General features: G+C 38.8%; 1 protein-coding gene across 1 annotated transcript in view; it reads left to right on the top strand.

Moving 5' to 3' along the window:
• The window catches only part of LOC145390253 (zwei Ig domain protein zig-8-like), a 70,082-nt gene extending 68,564 nt beyond the window's left edge, over positions 1–1,518 (top strand). Inside the window, exon 7 of the mRNA XM_080265241.1 lies at positions 1,349–1,518. Coding sequence (XP_080121367.1) covers positions 1,349–1,518 — 170 coding nt within the window. The remainder of the gene's footprint in view (positions 1–1,348) is intronic.
• Positions 1,519–14,219: the final 12,701 nt, after the last annotated feature.

The following is a 14,219-nucleotide window of genomic DNA, read 5'->3' as shown; positions in this document are numbered from 1 at the left end:
ACTCGTACGATGATGATTCCACCCTTCTCCTTTCCATTCGGTTCCTGCAACATCCGTCTCAGCAGTTACTTCAACAAACAAGGGATGAGGCTATGGCACACCTAATGTCTGACTTGGCTCGTATCTCTGACTGGGGTAAAAATAATCTTGTTGTTTTTAATGCATCAAAGACGCAGTTCTTGCACCTATCAACCCGACAAAATCTTCCACATGAGTACTTACTAATGTTTAATAATATCCAGCCCAATCCTGCATTATCCTTTAACATGCTTGGGGTTTCATTCACTCGCGACTTATCTTGGAAAGATCATATTACATCTCTTGTAAAATCTGCTTCCAAGAGATTAGGTGTGTTAAGCCGACTCCATACCTTCTTTACCCCTGCACACTTGTTGACTTTAGACACGGGTTTGATTCGCCCCTGTGTAGAGTACAACTCTCATGTGTGGGGAGGCTCCCCACATACAGCTCTTCTTAATAGGGTGGAGTTAAAGGCTTTTTGTCTCCTTGACTCTTCTCCTCTCACTGTCTTTCATCAACCTCTGTCTCTTCGCCGCACTGTTGCAGCTTTATCTCTTTTCTGTCACCACCTCAATGGTCACTCTTCCTCTGAACTCTCTGCTTGCATCCCTTCACCTCTACGACGGGCGCTTAGCACCCGTCTAGAAGCAAACTCTCATCCCTTTTGTGTCCAACTCTCTAATGCAAGAGTTATCCGTTACTCCCAGTCCTTCATTTATGCAACAGGTCAACTCTGGAACTGTCTCCCTCAGTCTGTATTTCCTACTTCCTATGATCTCCAGTCTTTCAAACGCAGTGTGTCCAGGCATCTCGAAATGAACGGCTCTTGAATTTGGCTCTCTTTTGTGTTCTTTTTTTTTTCTTTTTCTTTGTTTTGAAGGAACTGTTTGCGGGCTTCTGGCCTTTGATTTCTTCTTTATTGCATTAACAAGAAAAATTATATTAAAAGTGTGTTTAAACAGTGTTGCAACAAAACACTTGTTTACCGTTTTTCCCGAAACATTTTAATTTTCTTTTTTAAGTGTATGCATTTTTTGTTCTGAATCATACTCAGTGAAATGATAAAAGAAAAAAGTTTGGCAATGCCAAAACTAAGATGATGATGATGAAGATAATAATAATAATAATTGTGATAATAACAGATAATACTAATACTAATACTAATACTAATAATGATAATAATAATAATAATAATAATAAATGAAAAAGACATCCTCATAGCCAAGGGTTTAACTGTACTTCACCCCACATAAGTGGTCACACGCAAGAACGACCGTCACAAAAGGTGACTTTATAACGAGGAATGATTTGTGAATTTTTTCCACAGATGAGGTCCCCGCCGCCATGCACCACGACAGCGGGGTGGGGCGGGGAGGTGGCTGTCCCTTGCCCGCCCTCTTCTACTCCGCCCTGGCCGCCCTCACCTGCCCTGCCCTCTGCCCCGCCCTCTGCCCCGCCCTCACCTGCCCCGTCCCGCCCTACCCCGCGCCGTCCTGACTAGACCCACGGGCGGGAGGGGGCTGGGTTAGTGGTCTACTCTTTGCCATGGTCTTATGGATAGTCAATTGGTGAGCAAGTGTACAGTAAAGAATATTAAAGTTTGTGTGTGTGTGTGTGTGTGTGTGTGTGTGTGTGTGTGTGTGTGTGTGCCGTACACTGAGTGCACGTGTACAGAGAAAGCTTGATTGCTCACATGTGGCAAAGTACAATAAGTTCATATACTTATATTTATATAAACTAAAGGATATAAAGTGGTACGTGCAGAGAGGGTCTGAAATCTTTGCCTTTACTGCAGGTATACTAAAAGATGATAAGTTCTGTGAAATGCTCGTATATATTGTGATTAAATGATTACAGCGAGTTCAGAAAAGTAATTTATGTGCACTCATTGCCGTGTGGATAAATGTGTGTGAGTGTACCTTTACAAATGCTTGTGCATAGCGACTGTGAATATTCTGTGTACAAAATCTACTCTTAACAGTGAGCAGAATGAATATAGCAAGTGTTCTGATGTACATCTTCTTGAAGGGGAGTGTAGTAGTAAAAGAGCAAGACCAAGTTGAAAATGACAATATGGAACAGTTGTATGATTATGATAAAAAGACATTTAAGTGACCATTGAAAAACTGGAAATGTGAAGCAGACTAAGACCACAAAATATGTGTATCTGGTTTTCAACATATTGCCAGTTACTGTGTGTTAATGTGTGTTTCTGATATTCTCAGTAAGGTCTTTGGTAATGCATTTCGGAATGTATGGGTAAACTTCACGGACAAAGCACGAAAGAAAACAAAGGCGGCGATCATCTTCACATAACCCCTCTCATAGTTGGCAAGTGAGTCGTAAGAGACCAGTACAGGATAGTTCCGTGAGACAGAAACTATGAAAAACAGCTTAGGTAATTATCTTCGGGGTGTGCTTACGTCTAGAGAAGCAAGTTGGACATAAACAATACTGTGTGTGTGATCGTTCCAGACAACAGAAATGAGGCACTGCAACTATACGCTTTGATCTCATATCCCTCGGTTATACCCTCGAGAGTCACTCAGGGCAGGAGTTGAAACATATTTTTCTCAGCCCGTGACCGATCACCTTGCTCTGACCATCTTGCTTCTGCCGTTTTCTTGATTTCCTAGACTGAAAGGTTAAGCAGAGCTGGTTTTCAGTGTCAGGACGCACGGGAGGGCCAATAAATAATTCAGCTCGTGAAAGGAGCCACTCAGGAATTACTGGAGTAGTATTAAAAACCATTTGCAATACGTTTGCAATATTGGCTATTAGAGGGAATACAAGATTGCTTCATAATATACACACAACATAGCTAAATAAGTTGAAAACTGGATGGTGTTCCATACTTGTGAGGATATGTGGCTTTTTTCCAGCTCTGACCATGTCCATCGCTCTTGAGAACTTGTCACCCGGTGAGAGGGGTCGTGTTGCGAACATTATTCACAGGGCACTAGCACGACCACTTGTCTATTTCGATACAGTATCTCTCACTTACATGCTCAGGGTGCAGTGACTTTAGACATTTCTTCGTTCCTTCCTTTTTGCTGTCTTCGCTGGCAAAAAGACTCTAGACGGAGAAAGTAGCATGGAGAAAAAGGTCGTTGCTACTGCTACTGCTACTGAAAGAGGTGTTTGTACCAGAATCCGAAGTGCTGGAGATCCTGTATCAGGACGACGTAAGGGATGGGAAAAATTAAAGATGATTCTAACCAAAGGAGGATTAGATAAGTTCAAGGGCGGATGTCTATGATGAAATATTAATAATCCTCTGCCCAGCATGAAAGATAAATCCTCCTGAAGTCCATTTTGTCCTCTGAGAACCTATTGAAGCATATTCCCGAGAGGAGTGTTTACCTTTCTCATTTTCTACTGATGTGAAATGAAAACCCAGTGCCGTTCATCGCGACATACGTAATAACTCTGCTTACATAAAGGAAAAAAAAAATCTGAAAAGGTTAGAGAAGCTACATAATGTTCACAACTCTCTTCAGCCAGACAGAGCAGAGGCAATCTCAGTGATTACATCCGTGATTACATGTCGTGCACAATACAAAACATTAATGTTAAGAGCCTGTTTCTATCATTGTCGAAGGATTGGTGTGTTATGCATCATTTCCACGTTATTTCTATGTATCTTTTGATTTGCTTCTATATACTGTGTTCTAGCATGTATATTGTTTCAAAAACTTGTCACTTGTAAGAAAAATAAAAGTGTTGATTATTTTCCTGTGTTGTTTTTATCCCTAGTCATAATGTTCGTAATGTAAAATGAAACCGCAGCTAATGAGAAAACGGGAACGTAGCGTCCATTATAATATCAGCAAATAGCTCCTTCCCCAAAAACGTACCAACATGAGAATTATGTCTGCTACTTTTTGGCTACGGCGGTTTCTCATTATCTGACTAATATTTCATTGCGTTAACTAGAAAACAATACAAGAAGCTTTTATATAAAAATCTTTACCCAAGTGTAGGTCGAGATGGCTGCTAACGCTTTGTTGCGGCAGGTTTCTCTTATCTGAACAAAAGCGTCTTAATGTAGACGAAACAAAACATTTTGCTCGTGTTTTACAAGCTAAGGGTTAACCATTCCATTATCATCTCATATTTTTTACTGCATTCTTGCTACCTTCAGACGATTTTATTCAGCTTAGTGATGACATGTCGGGCACGACTTACATATACAGTAGAGATTTCATTAACTCTGCCATAGCTAGAGGTCCTACAAATAAGCTCATGTGGTACCAGCCTGATGATAGTGAACAATAAGTCCTCTGGCAGAAGGATTTAATAATCTGCCGGACGGTGAAAAATCTATCTATCTATCTATTGCCAGACGCCATAATCCCGTAAGGGGTGGCCATTTGACTTTGAGTTATTTGTTTTACGGGGAGGGGCACTAACCCTCCACCAACCCACTTGTTGACACGTAGGGAGCACGTAGGGTTTGGTTATATGGTTACCACCCAGCGTTGTAAATGGTTTCTTGGTTTACAAGAAACTATTTGGCTTATCACTCAATGTAAAGCCACCTGTAAAGGAAAGAAAAGCAATAAGAAGTGACAGGAAAGATGGGAGAAATAGGAAGAGAGGAGGGCAGGCACAGAAAAAGAATGATAAATGCTAAGGAAGAAGTAGGCAGCACTACATCAAGTGCGTGGATGATGGTCGCCACCACCAACCAAACATGCTTTGTAAAAAATACGGAACGTCTTCCATCGTAAAAATATCTTACACAGATTAAAACTGAAGTACTCAAACTCAAGAAAAATTGTTCGCTTGCTTGTTAAGTCCCACCACCACGCGACGCCTCCATTAACTCTCAGTTCTGTTAAGTTATATCGTACCTTGTTCTTTCTGTTTCCAGGTAAATTTATCTTGTTACAGAGTGACTTCTCGAACTGGCTGGGTCTGATATATAGTCCTCATTAACCCCATCACTGCTAGAGCTCTGTCCTTAGATAATTAAAACTGTCAACCGTCTGATGGAAGCATATTTGCCTATCAGTCAAACAACCAGTCAGTCATTCTATCTGTCTGCCGGTATATACCGGTTATGTATGTGTGTGTAAATCAAAGTATTCACAGAGTTAATGTGGACAAAGTTGTGTGGTGATAGCAAGTTTGTGACGAAAAAGACGGCATCGTACTGAAGGGTTTAATTAGAAGATTTTACGCATGTTATAACAATTTCAGTACGATGACGCTTTTATAAAATTCCCTACTACCAGACGATTTCATTCAGGTTAGAAGAACGTTCTAGTAATAAAATGAAAAAAATTGATTTCAAGTAGTAGGAAAGAGAAAAACAAGTCATCACAGAAAACGGTGAATGGGCTGATACTTTTTTTTTTTTTTTAAATTTTACAGAAGATGAACAGAGGAAGGAAAAACAAAGTAAAAATTAATCCATACACCACATTACTGGTGTCCTCCATTAGTACGGTAAAAGATAATTAACGAGTAACTATGAAAATAAACACAGAGAGAATACATGAATCAATTAATAAACGTACCAGGTAAAATGTAAATGGTGCTACGGAACTACAGGATTCTTTAAATCTGTTGCATGAATGAATATCTGGAAGAGGGTGTTGAGGATTTTTCTAAGAGGGGATGGCTGGCGAAAGGTATCATGAAGGCTCGTTAAGGAGAAAAATGTAGATCTGATTTTTTTTTTCTAGTGTGATGAGTGTTATATAGCTTAAAGGAACTGAAGCGGCTACTAAGGATGAACTCTTGAATTAAGTTGAGAGGGTGAACAGATATGTGGATGAATGGATGAATGGATGGATGGATGAATTAATGAATGGAGGAAATGAAGAATGGATAGATGGATAGATGACCAGGAGAATGATTAGATGGATGAAGGAATGACTAGATGAAATGAAGTATGGATGGATGGATAGATGGATGGCTGAACAGGCGGATGGTGGGATGGATGAATGGATAGATACACGGATGAGTGGATGAATGAATGAAGTGAAGAATGGATGGATGGACGCATGGATGGAAGACTGAATGATTGGGCAGACTGATGGATGGTGAGTGCTCGGGTGGGAAGGTGGGCAAAAAGCTCACGATACAGACAGACACGCGGAAAGGCAGACTGGCAGGCAAACAAACAGATGGAGATAGACAGGCAGACAGACAAACCGGTAGACAGATCGATTAAAAATAAGAGAGGCAGATAAACAAACACATATAGCGATGAATAAAAAAAGAAGGAAAAAAAGGGAGACGCTGAGATAGATGAAAAACTAGAAAGACAGCCAGAATTTGAACGGTGGGAAACAGAAAGCATAAGAGTGTTCCCTTGACCCACTTTCTCCACCCTTCCCATACAACAGTGATTGGCGAAGAAGGTAAAGTGGCATTCTGGGCAGCAGAAGAGACTGGGATAAAGTGTATGGATAAAAGAGAGATAGGAGATACGGTACAAATAGATGGACAGATAGATACACAAACAAAAGGTAGATAAGTTCTGACACAAAGACAAAGATAGACACAGATAGACAGACAGGCATGCAGAAAGGTAAATGTATACAGACATAGACAGACAGTGCCGGGTAAGAAGATAGATTCAGAGATATATACATAGACTGACAGATGGATAGACAGAGATGTAAGTAGATAGACAGCTCGCTGGCTAGCCAGATAGATAGGCAGATTGCAAGACCGAAAGATAAATAGACGGACAGACAGATCGACAAAGTGATAGACGGGGAGCCAGAAGCAGAGCCGTGCGATAATAAAGAGTAAAATAAGTGTCTCTTTGTTCAGCTGTCTCCACCCTTCACATACAGCACTGGAATGCGAGGAAGGTCGCTTGATTAGTTCAGGATTTAAAAGAGAATGACATAAAAATTGTATATAGGGGAGAGAAAGAAAGAGGAAGCGAATATTGTTGGTAGAGAGGGAAGGAAATGGATAGACAGAAGAGAGAAAAATGGTAAAGGAAATGATAATTGGCGGTAGAACGACACAACAGTGGATAGACAGAAGTGAGTGGGTACACTGAAGTGGGTGGGACAACAGAGGAAGGGGAGATAGGAGGCAGAAAGACGTAAAGTGGGTATACAGAAGAGAGAAAGAGCAGAAGAGGAAGAAGGGAGGTGGTAGAGAGGGAGAAAACAGGTAGACAGAAGAGAGAAGGGTTGAGGAAGCGAAGAAAGGTGGTAGAGTAGCATTAGAGAAAGGGTGAAGGGATCATTGTAGTGTTAAGAGTAGATTAAGGTGAACAGACAGAGAGTGATGGGTGAGTGGATGGACATATTTAAAGATGGATGGATGAGCGGTTGTATGATGGGCAGATGGTGAGTGGATGGATGAAGGGAAAATTAGACAGACAGACAGATAGAGGGGTTGACAGATACATAACATATATAGAGATATAGGGACAGATAGAATAAGATAGCCATACAGATAGACATACATTAAGTGAAGACAAGTGGCAAGTAGGAATAAAGTAGGTAAAGGGGAGAGAGGAGAATAGAGGAACTGGAAAAAAACAAGAGAAGGAAAAATTGGGGAGACAAAGGAGAGGTGATTATAAGAAGTTAGGTGACAGAGATGTACCAACTGGGGACCCAGAAGAGAGGCGAGCACAGGAAGCGAAGATAGAAGGTAGAAAGGGAAGTGAAGTATAAATGCGAGAGTTAGGTGTATTAATTTGTTCAGAACGATGACGCCCTCTTGCTATTCTCAGTCGAGTTAGTGGAGGCTGTTTTTTTGTTTTTCCTTTTAATCCCTTCACTACAATATGCATTTCCATAGTTAGATGGCAGGTCTAAAGGTAAGAATAATATAACAGTAAAACACACAGTAGTAATAAACAAGTTAAAAGAGGTACAGAAACAGGGAGAAATGACAGTGATTATTAGAAAATGAAAGAAAAATGCTTTAGTGTAGTTTCTGTACAGATAAGGGACAGAATTGGAGATGTGTTAAAGGTGAAAGTAGATAGAAAAATGGTGAGATGAGAATAAGAGATAATTGAAATATAGGAAAATGAGGTAAACATGGGGTAGATTATGTATATATCATCTCATCAGCAGTTTGAGTGTCCACGCAGGACCGGCCTATCCCGACCAAAGTGGGGACGATACAGCCAATGTATCTCTACCAAGTGGCTTAGGCTGTCTGGTAGAGATTGTAGAGAGGGTGAATGTCTTATAATTATAAAGATAGCGTTATAGTTATGTAGGAGAAACTGCGGGAGAGAAAAGAAAATGGACTCAGACAGGTACGAATAAAAAGAAAAACAAGAAGGAGCACTCAAAGAGGGCAACACCTGCGTCCATCAATTTATTCATGAGATGAATATATGACCTTGCTCTTTACCTTTGACCTTCAACCGGTTGTTCTTAAAAATCGAATAACTTAATTTTTGCTGGACCCCAAACCCTTTCATCGTCTGGTCCATGTAGTTTTGCTTGAACTGACCATGCCCTCTGACCCTGACTTTTGACCTTTCCTTGTGATCTTGATAATTTACTAATTGTTATTAGAATCGAATCCCTTTACCTCTGCCTTACCCTGAACCCTTCCAGAGATTTTAGTGAAAATCGGATGGAAACTTTAAGTTGATCATGCCATGTGAAATTGACCTTTGACCTCTTGTTCTCAAAATGAGTGGCCCAACCTAGTGGCTTATCGTCAACAGTCTACCAGTTTTGGTTTAAATCAGATCGCAACTTTTTCCGTTATTTTGTTCACACACAGCCACACGGGTCAAACTGCACTGCGACCGTGACCTTTGACACCATCGTTTTTGCATTACATTCATCCCTCATCACCAACTTCACTTTAAATCGGATACAAGCAGTTGAATTTGGTCTTGCTACGTCAGCGTCTGACCCAGCTCTTTGACCTTAGCCATTGACCGATTGCTAAAAAAAAAAAAAAAAAAAAAAAAAAAATCATCCCTGTGGCTGTGGTTAAAGTCGGATTAAAACTGTTTGAATTATTTTGTTCACACACACACACACACACACACACACACACACACACACACACACACAACACACACACACACACACACACACACACACACACAAAATGTCCAGCAAAACACAACAGCCGCCATCCTTGCGAACGCGGTATAATAAATTCAAAATGAGGTAGGTGCAATTAAAAAAAAAAAAAAAGCAGGAGAACTGTGAAAAATTGATAATACATACAGAAGAGCTAGCATTATACAGGTGAATAAAACAGGCTAAGCAGGGAAAAACGAAAAAGCGAGAGGATTTAACAACAAAAAACACGAGACGCAGGAGCTGTGAGACAACTAGGATTACGAGGAACAGGAGATTAGTTGTCTGAAAAGACAAGAAATGTAGAATGAAAACAGAATCGAGGTCAGAGCAAGAACAATGTAATAGGAAGGAAAAAAAAGAAAGAAAGGTTTGCTGAAATGTACAATGGTAAGAAGCAGAGAAGTAATAGAAGTTTAGGGGAAAAAATCCAAATAAAATGACGCGAAGTAACTGAGGAAATGTTGGCATGAGTGAAATAGAGTTAAGTAGAAACATACTAGAAACCAATGATTTGTCGTAGAAAGTAATGGTGTTGATGATAAGCGATTACCCTTGCAAATTACGCTACAGATAAGAGATAACAGAGAGATTTCACCTCTACGTGGATGACCCATGAAGTATAATCGTTAAAGGGTAGTAGATCTCTGAAACTCAAACACACGAATGGCGTGGCACACACACACACACACACACACACAGAGGTCAGCATTGCCACCAAATCCGAATCAAACACAAAGAAGCATGACGGGACGATCTTATCCAAGCCTGGTGAAGTGGCAGAACGTGGGTGGGTGTTTTTATGAATTTTAGGTGAGCCGAATGAAAAAAAAATAAAAATAAATAAAATAAAATGGCAATATTTTCAGCGCAGTTCTAAATGTGCCCTGAAATAGTTTAAATCGAACCAGTGGTCTCACAAATGTTTTCGAAGATGAGATTACATCCAAAGTTTTATATGACAGACCTTGATTAATTTATGCTGTTACAGTGTATCCTCGATTGTAAAACAAACAAATAAAAAACAAAAAAGCAAGCAAACACACACACACACACACACACACACACACACACACACACACACACACACACACACACACACACACATTTCTTCGAATATAATTTAGTCTAATGTGATGTTCAGAGTTTAAACTTGAAGGCATCTTCCTTTTATTTCTTTTAGCACGATCTAAATTAAGCTGCAATGCATTGAGGTGGTTCGGGCAAACAGTGGGAATGGTGAGTGGTAGACTGATTAAAGCAGTGTGTGAAAGTAGTGATTAGAAGAGAAATGAAACCAAGAGCAAACTGTAAGAAGAAAGTGGATGAGCACGTGGGTACTAAGTATGGGTAAAAGGAAGAAAAAGAGATATAAAGATGTTTGTGAAGATAAAACGATTGACAGGTACTGAAGAATATTAGTGTCAAATTAACTCTTTCAATCTGATGACGTATATATTTAAATCTAATATAGGACATGATTTAATTCAGCTCAGGATACCTAGTGAAAGTGAGAGGTAAATGAAAGCTGTATCATCTCCCGTTCGAAAGTCTCTGAAACCAAACAGTATCGTCTACAAGTAGCAAAAATAACGTAAAAAAATGCGTCATCTGATTGAAGGATTGATATTACAAATGAACATATTATATCTATCTATCTATCTTTATACACACACACACACACAATATATATATATATATATATATATATATATATATATATCTATATATATATATATATATATATATATGTAGTGAATAGACTGGCAAGACATGATGTGTTAGTTTGCATTGGTGATTTTAATGCGATTGTTGGCAGTAGTAGGGATGGCTTTGAAGATTGTATGGGTAAGGAGGGTGTTGGTATAAGAAACGAAAATGGGGTGCGACTTGCAAGCTTTTGTTTGGCAAATGACCTTATAATTGGTGGAACTATCTTTGAGCATAGAAAAATACATAAGACTACTTGGATTTCACCATGTGGTAAATATTGTAACCAGATTGACCACATTGCAATTAGCAGAAGGCATAGGAGTCATTTGCAAGATGTTTGCGTAAGGAGGGAGGCAGATATAGGTAGTGATCATCAACTTGTTGTGTCAAAGATTAAAATAAAACTTAAGAGAAACGTTAATGGTAATTGTACAGGAGGTAATAATTATGATTTTGATGAGCTGAGAAGTGATGAGAGCACGAGGGAAAAGTTTCGGTGCGAATGTAGAAACAGGTTTCTAGTCCTGCAGACTTTGATGGAATCTGAAGACAATGATATTAATCAAATGTGGAGAGAGGTAAAAGAGGTTTTGCATGAGAGTGCTAAGGTTACTATTAAGAAAAAGGGAAAAGAGAGAAGGAAAAAGTGGATGTCAGATGAAACATGGAATGTAATTCAGAAAAGGAAAGAGGCTAAGTTAAGAAGTGAAGAACAACATGTTGATGGCCAGGTAGTTGAAGTACTTAGAGCAAAGTACTGGAGTTTACATTCTGAAGTAAAAAGACTCGTTAGACGTGATAAGAGGAGACTATATGATGAAAAGGCGACAGAGACAGAAATTAAATTAAGTAAAAATGACGGTAAGAGCACAAGAGCAGCGTATCAGGCCATAAAGGAGTTAACTGGGACTGAAAAGAGAAGGAAGGAAGTACCTGTACGAGATAGAAATGGTAATTTGATGACTAAAGATTTGGAAATAAAAGGAAGATGGAAAGAGCACTTTGAATCTGGTCTAAATAGACCAATCCCAGCTGAAGAGGACATTTTGCCAGCCGAGAGAGATTTGCAGATAGAAACAGGGGATATAACTTTGGAAGAGGTAGCAAAATCTATAAAGGAGTTAAAGAATTTTAAGGCTCCAGGTGAGGATGGAATATTCCCTGAAATGCTTAAGGTGGAAAATGACGAGTTGATGAATGCGCTTTTGAAACTTTTTAATGTGGCTTGGGATAATGGTGGAATTCCAGAAGAGTGGAAAAATGGAGTGATTATAAAAATACCAAAAAAGGGAGATTTAAGTGTGTGTGGCAATTGGAGGGGGATAACTTTGACATCTGTAGTTGCAAAAGTCTTTTCCAAAATCTTGTTGAACAGAATAGAGCCAAAAATTGATAAAATTTTAAGAGAAGAACAAGCGGGATTTAGAAAGGGTCGAGGTTGTAATGATCAGATTTTTATTGTAAGGCATCTAATGCAACAAGCTAATGAGATGAAAATGCCACTTAACATGTGTTTTGTGGATTTTGAAAAGGCGTTTGATAGTGTTTCACGTGGAGCTATGTTGAAAATTATGAGATTCTATGGTATACCAGAAAAGTTTGTAAATATTATTAGAAGCCTGCATGAAGGTACTTTTTGTAAGGTAATGGTGGGTGGTTCTTTGAGTGATCCATTTCAAGTTAGGTCAGGAGTGATTCAAGGAGGAGTTCTTTCGCCATTGTTGTTTGTTTTGGTTATGGATTATGTTATGAAAAAGGTTGTAAGCAGAACAGGTGCAGGAATTAACTGGAAAGAAAATAAGAAGCTGATGGATTTGGACTATGCTGATGATATTGTACTGATTTGCGGAAGTATTTACGAGATGCAGAGGGTGCTCGATTGTCTGGTGGAGGAAGGAGAAAAAGTGGGATTGGTAATAAATTGTGGAAAGACTGAAATTATTAATATGAACGTGGAGAACCAAATCGATTGTGTAATTGGGAATAATGTGGTGAAGAATGTAGAAAACTTTAAACATCTGGGAACGGTTGTATCATCTAATGGATCATTAAACAATGAAATTGAGGAGAGGATTAGACAGGCTTGGCGTGCTGTTGGAATGTTGAAATCTGTTTGGAATAATAATATGCTTTCGGTACATACTAAAGTGAAAATTTACAAGTCCATGGTTAGACCCATTTTAATTTACGGGCATGAGTCTTGGTACAGTACAATTGCAACAGATCAGAAAGTATTAGGATTTGAGAATAAAATACTGAGAAGGATTCTTGGGGTAAAGTGGCAAGACAGAGTTACAAATGAAAGAGTAAGGGATATTACGAGAGTGGAACCAGTTAATGAATATGTGAGACTGTCTCGCTGGAAGTGGCTGGGGCACATATACAGAAAAGAAGGTTGTTTAATACAGGATGTGCCAGAGTGGATCGCTAGAGGAAGAAGAGGTAGAGGTAGGCCGAGGGAAACCTGGTTGAGGACAATGAAAAAAGAAGCAGGAGAGGAGTGTTGGTTGGACCTGAAGGAGATGGCAAGAGACAATAATTGGTGGAGAGAGTTCATTGAGGCCCTATGCATCCCGTGGGGTGCCACAGGAAATGATTATATATATATATATATATATATATATATATATATATATCTATATATATATATATATATATATATAGATATAGATATATATGTGTGTGTGTGTGTGTGTGTGTGTGTAGCAGCATAATACTGACATTTTTTTTTTAATACTGTCAAAATAAATCCTCAATCTAACGGCAAAATATATCTTATCTGCTTTAGTTTCTTCTCTAATCTCAACTGACTTTATTCGGCTTAAAAGTGATGCCTCCTCTTTTTGGGAGATACAGTATGAATCAACAGGTGCACTCCACTGGATACATAAATCTCAACTGTTTTCTTCATGCTACCGCCAACCTTTATTTAGTACATGCATGACGTCTGGTCTTGAAGCTTTGGTCTAAGAACATACAGATATACTTGTACTGAACATGATTCTGTTACCATTTGGATTATCTCTCTAAAATGCCTAAAAAAATGAAAATTCGCTGACTGAAGGGGCCATTATTGCAACATCATCGGCAAATTATTTTAGGTACAGTAAAATATCAAATTTTATGAAAAAATTTGATTTTCTTACCAACCATAGTATCAATTACATATCCAAAATGAAGGAGCTAAATTACACCATAGATGACTCCGTTACCATTTCTCTAATAATAAGGTACAAAAAAGTTATGCTTAGTTCATAAAACTATTTCTTTAAAAATGAAGTAATGAATTACCGCAAAAATAAGTAATACTTATATCTAAAACTTTCTTATGAACTTAAAATTGCAAACTTGATCAAAAGCCTTTATAATGTCAATGAATCCATTAACTACATACGAACAAAATTTTGTATATTTAGGAATGGTCTCCTTTAAACACAAGAA

This window comes from Coenobita brevimanus, chromosome 14 (assembly GCF_032717465.1).
Source record: "Coenobita brevimanus isolate Jiangsu-jjx chromosome 14, ASM3271746v2, whole genome shotgun sequence".
Classification (NCBI taxonomy): Eukaryota; Metazoa; Arthropoda; class Malacostraca; order Decapoda; family Coenobitidae; genus Coenobita; species Coenobita brevimanus.
This window is presented reverse-complemented; position numbering and strand designations above follow the sequence as displayed.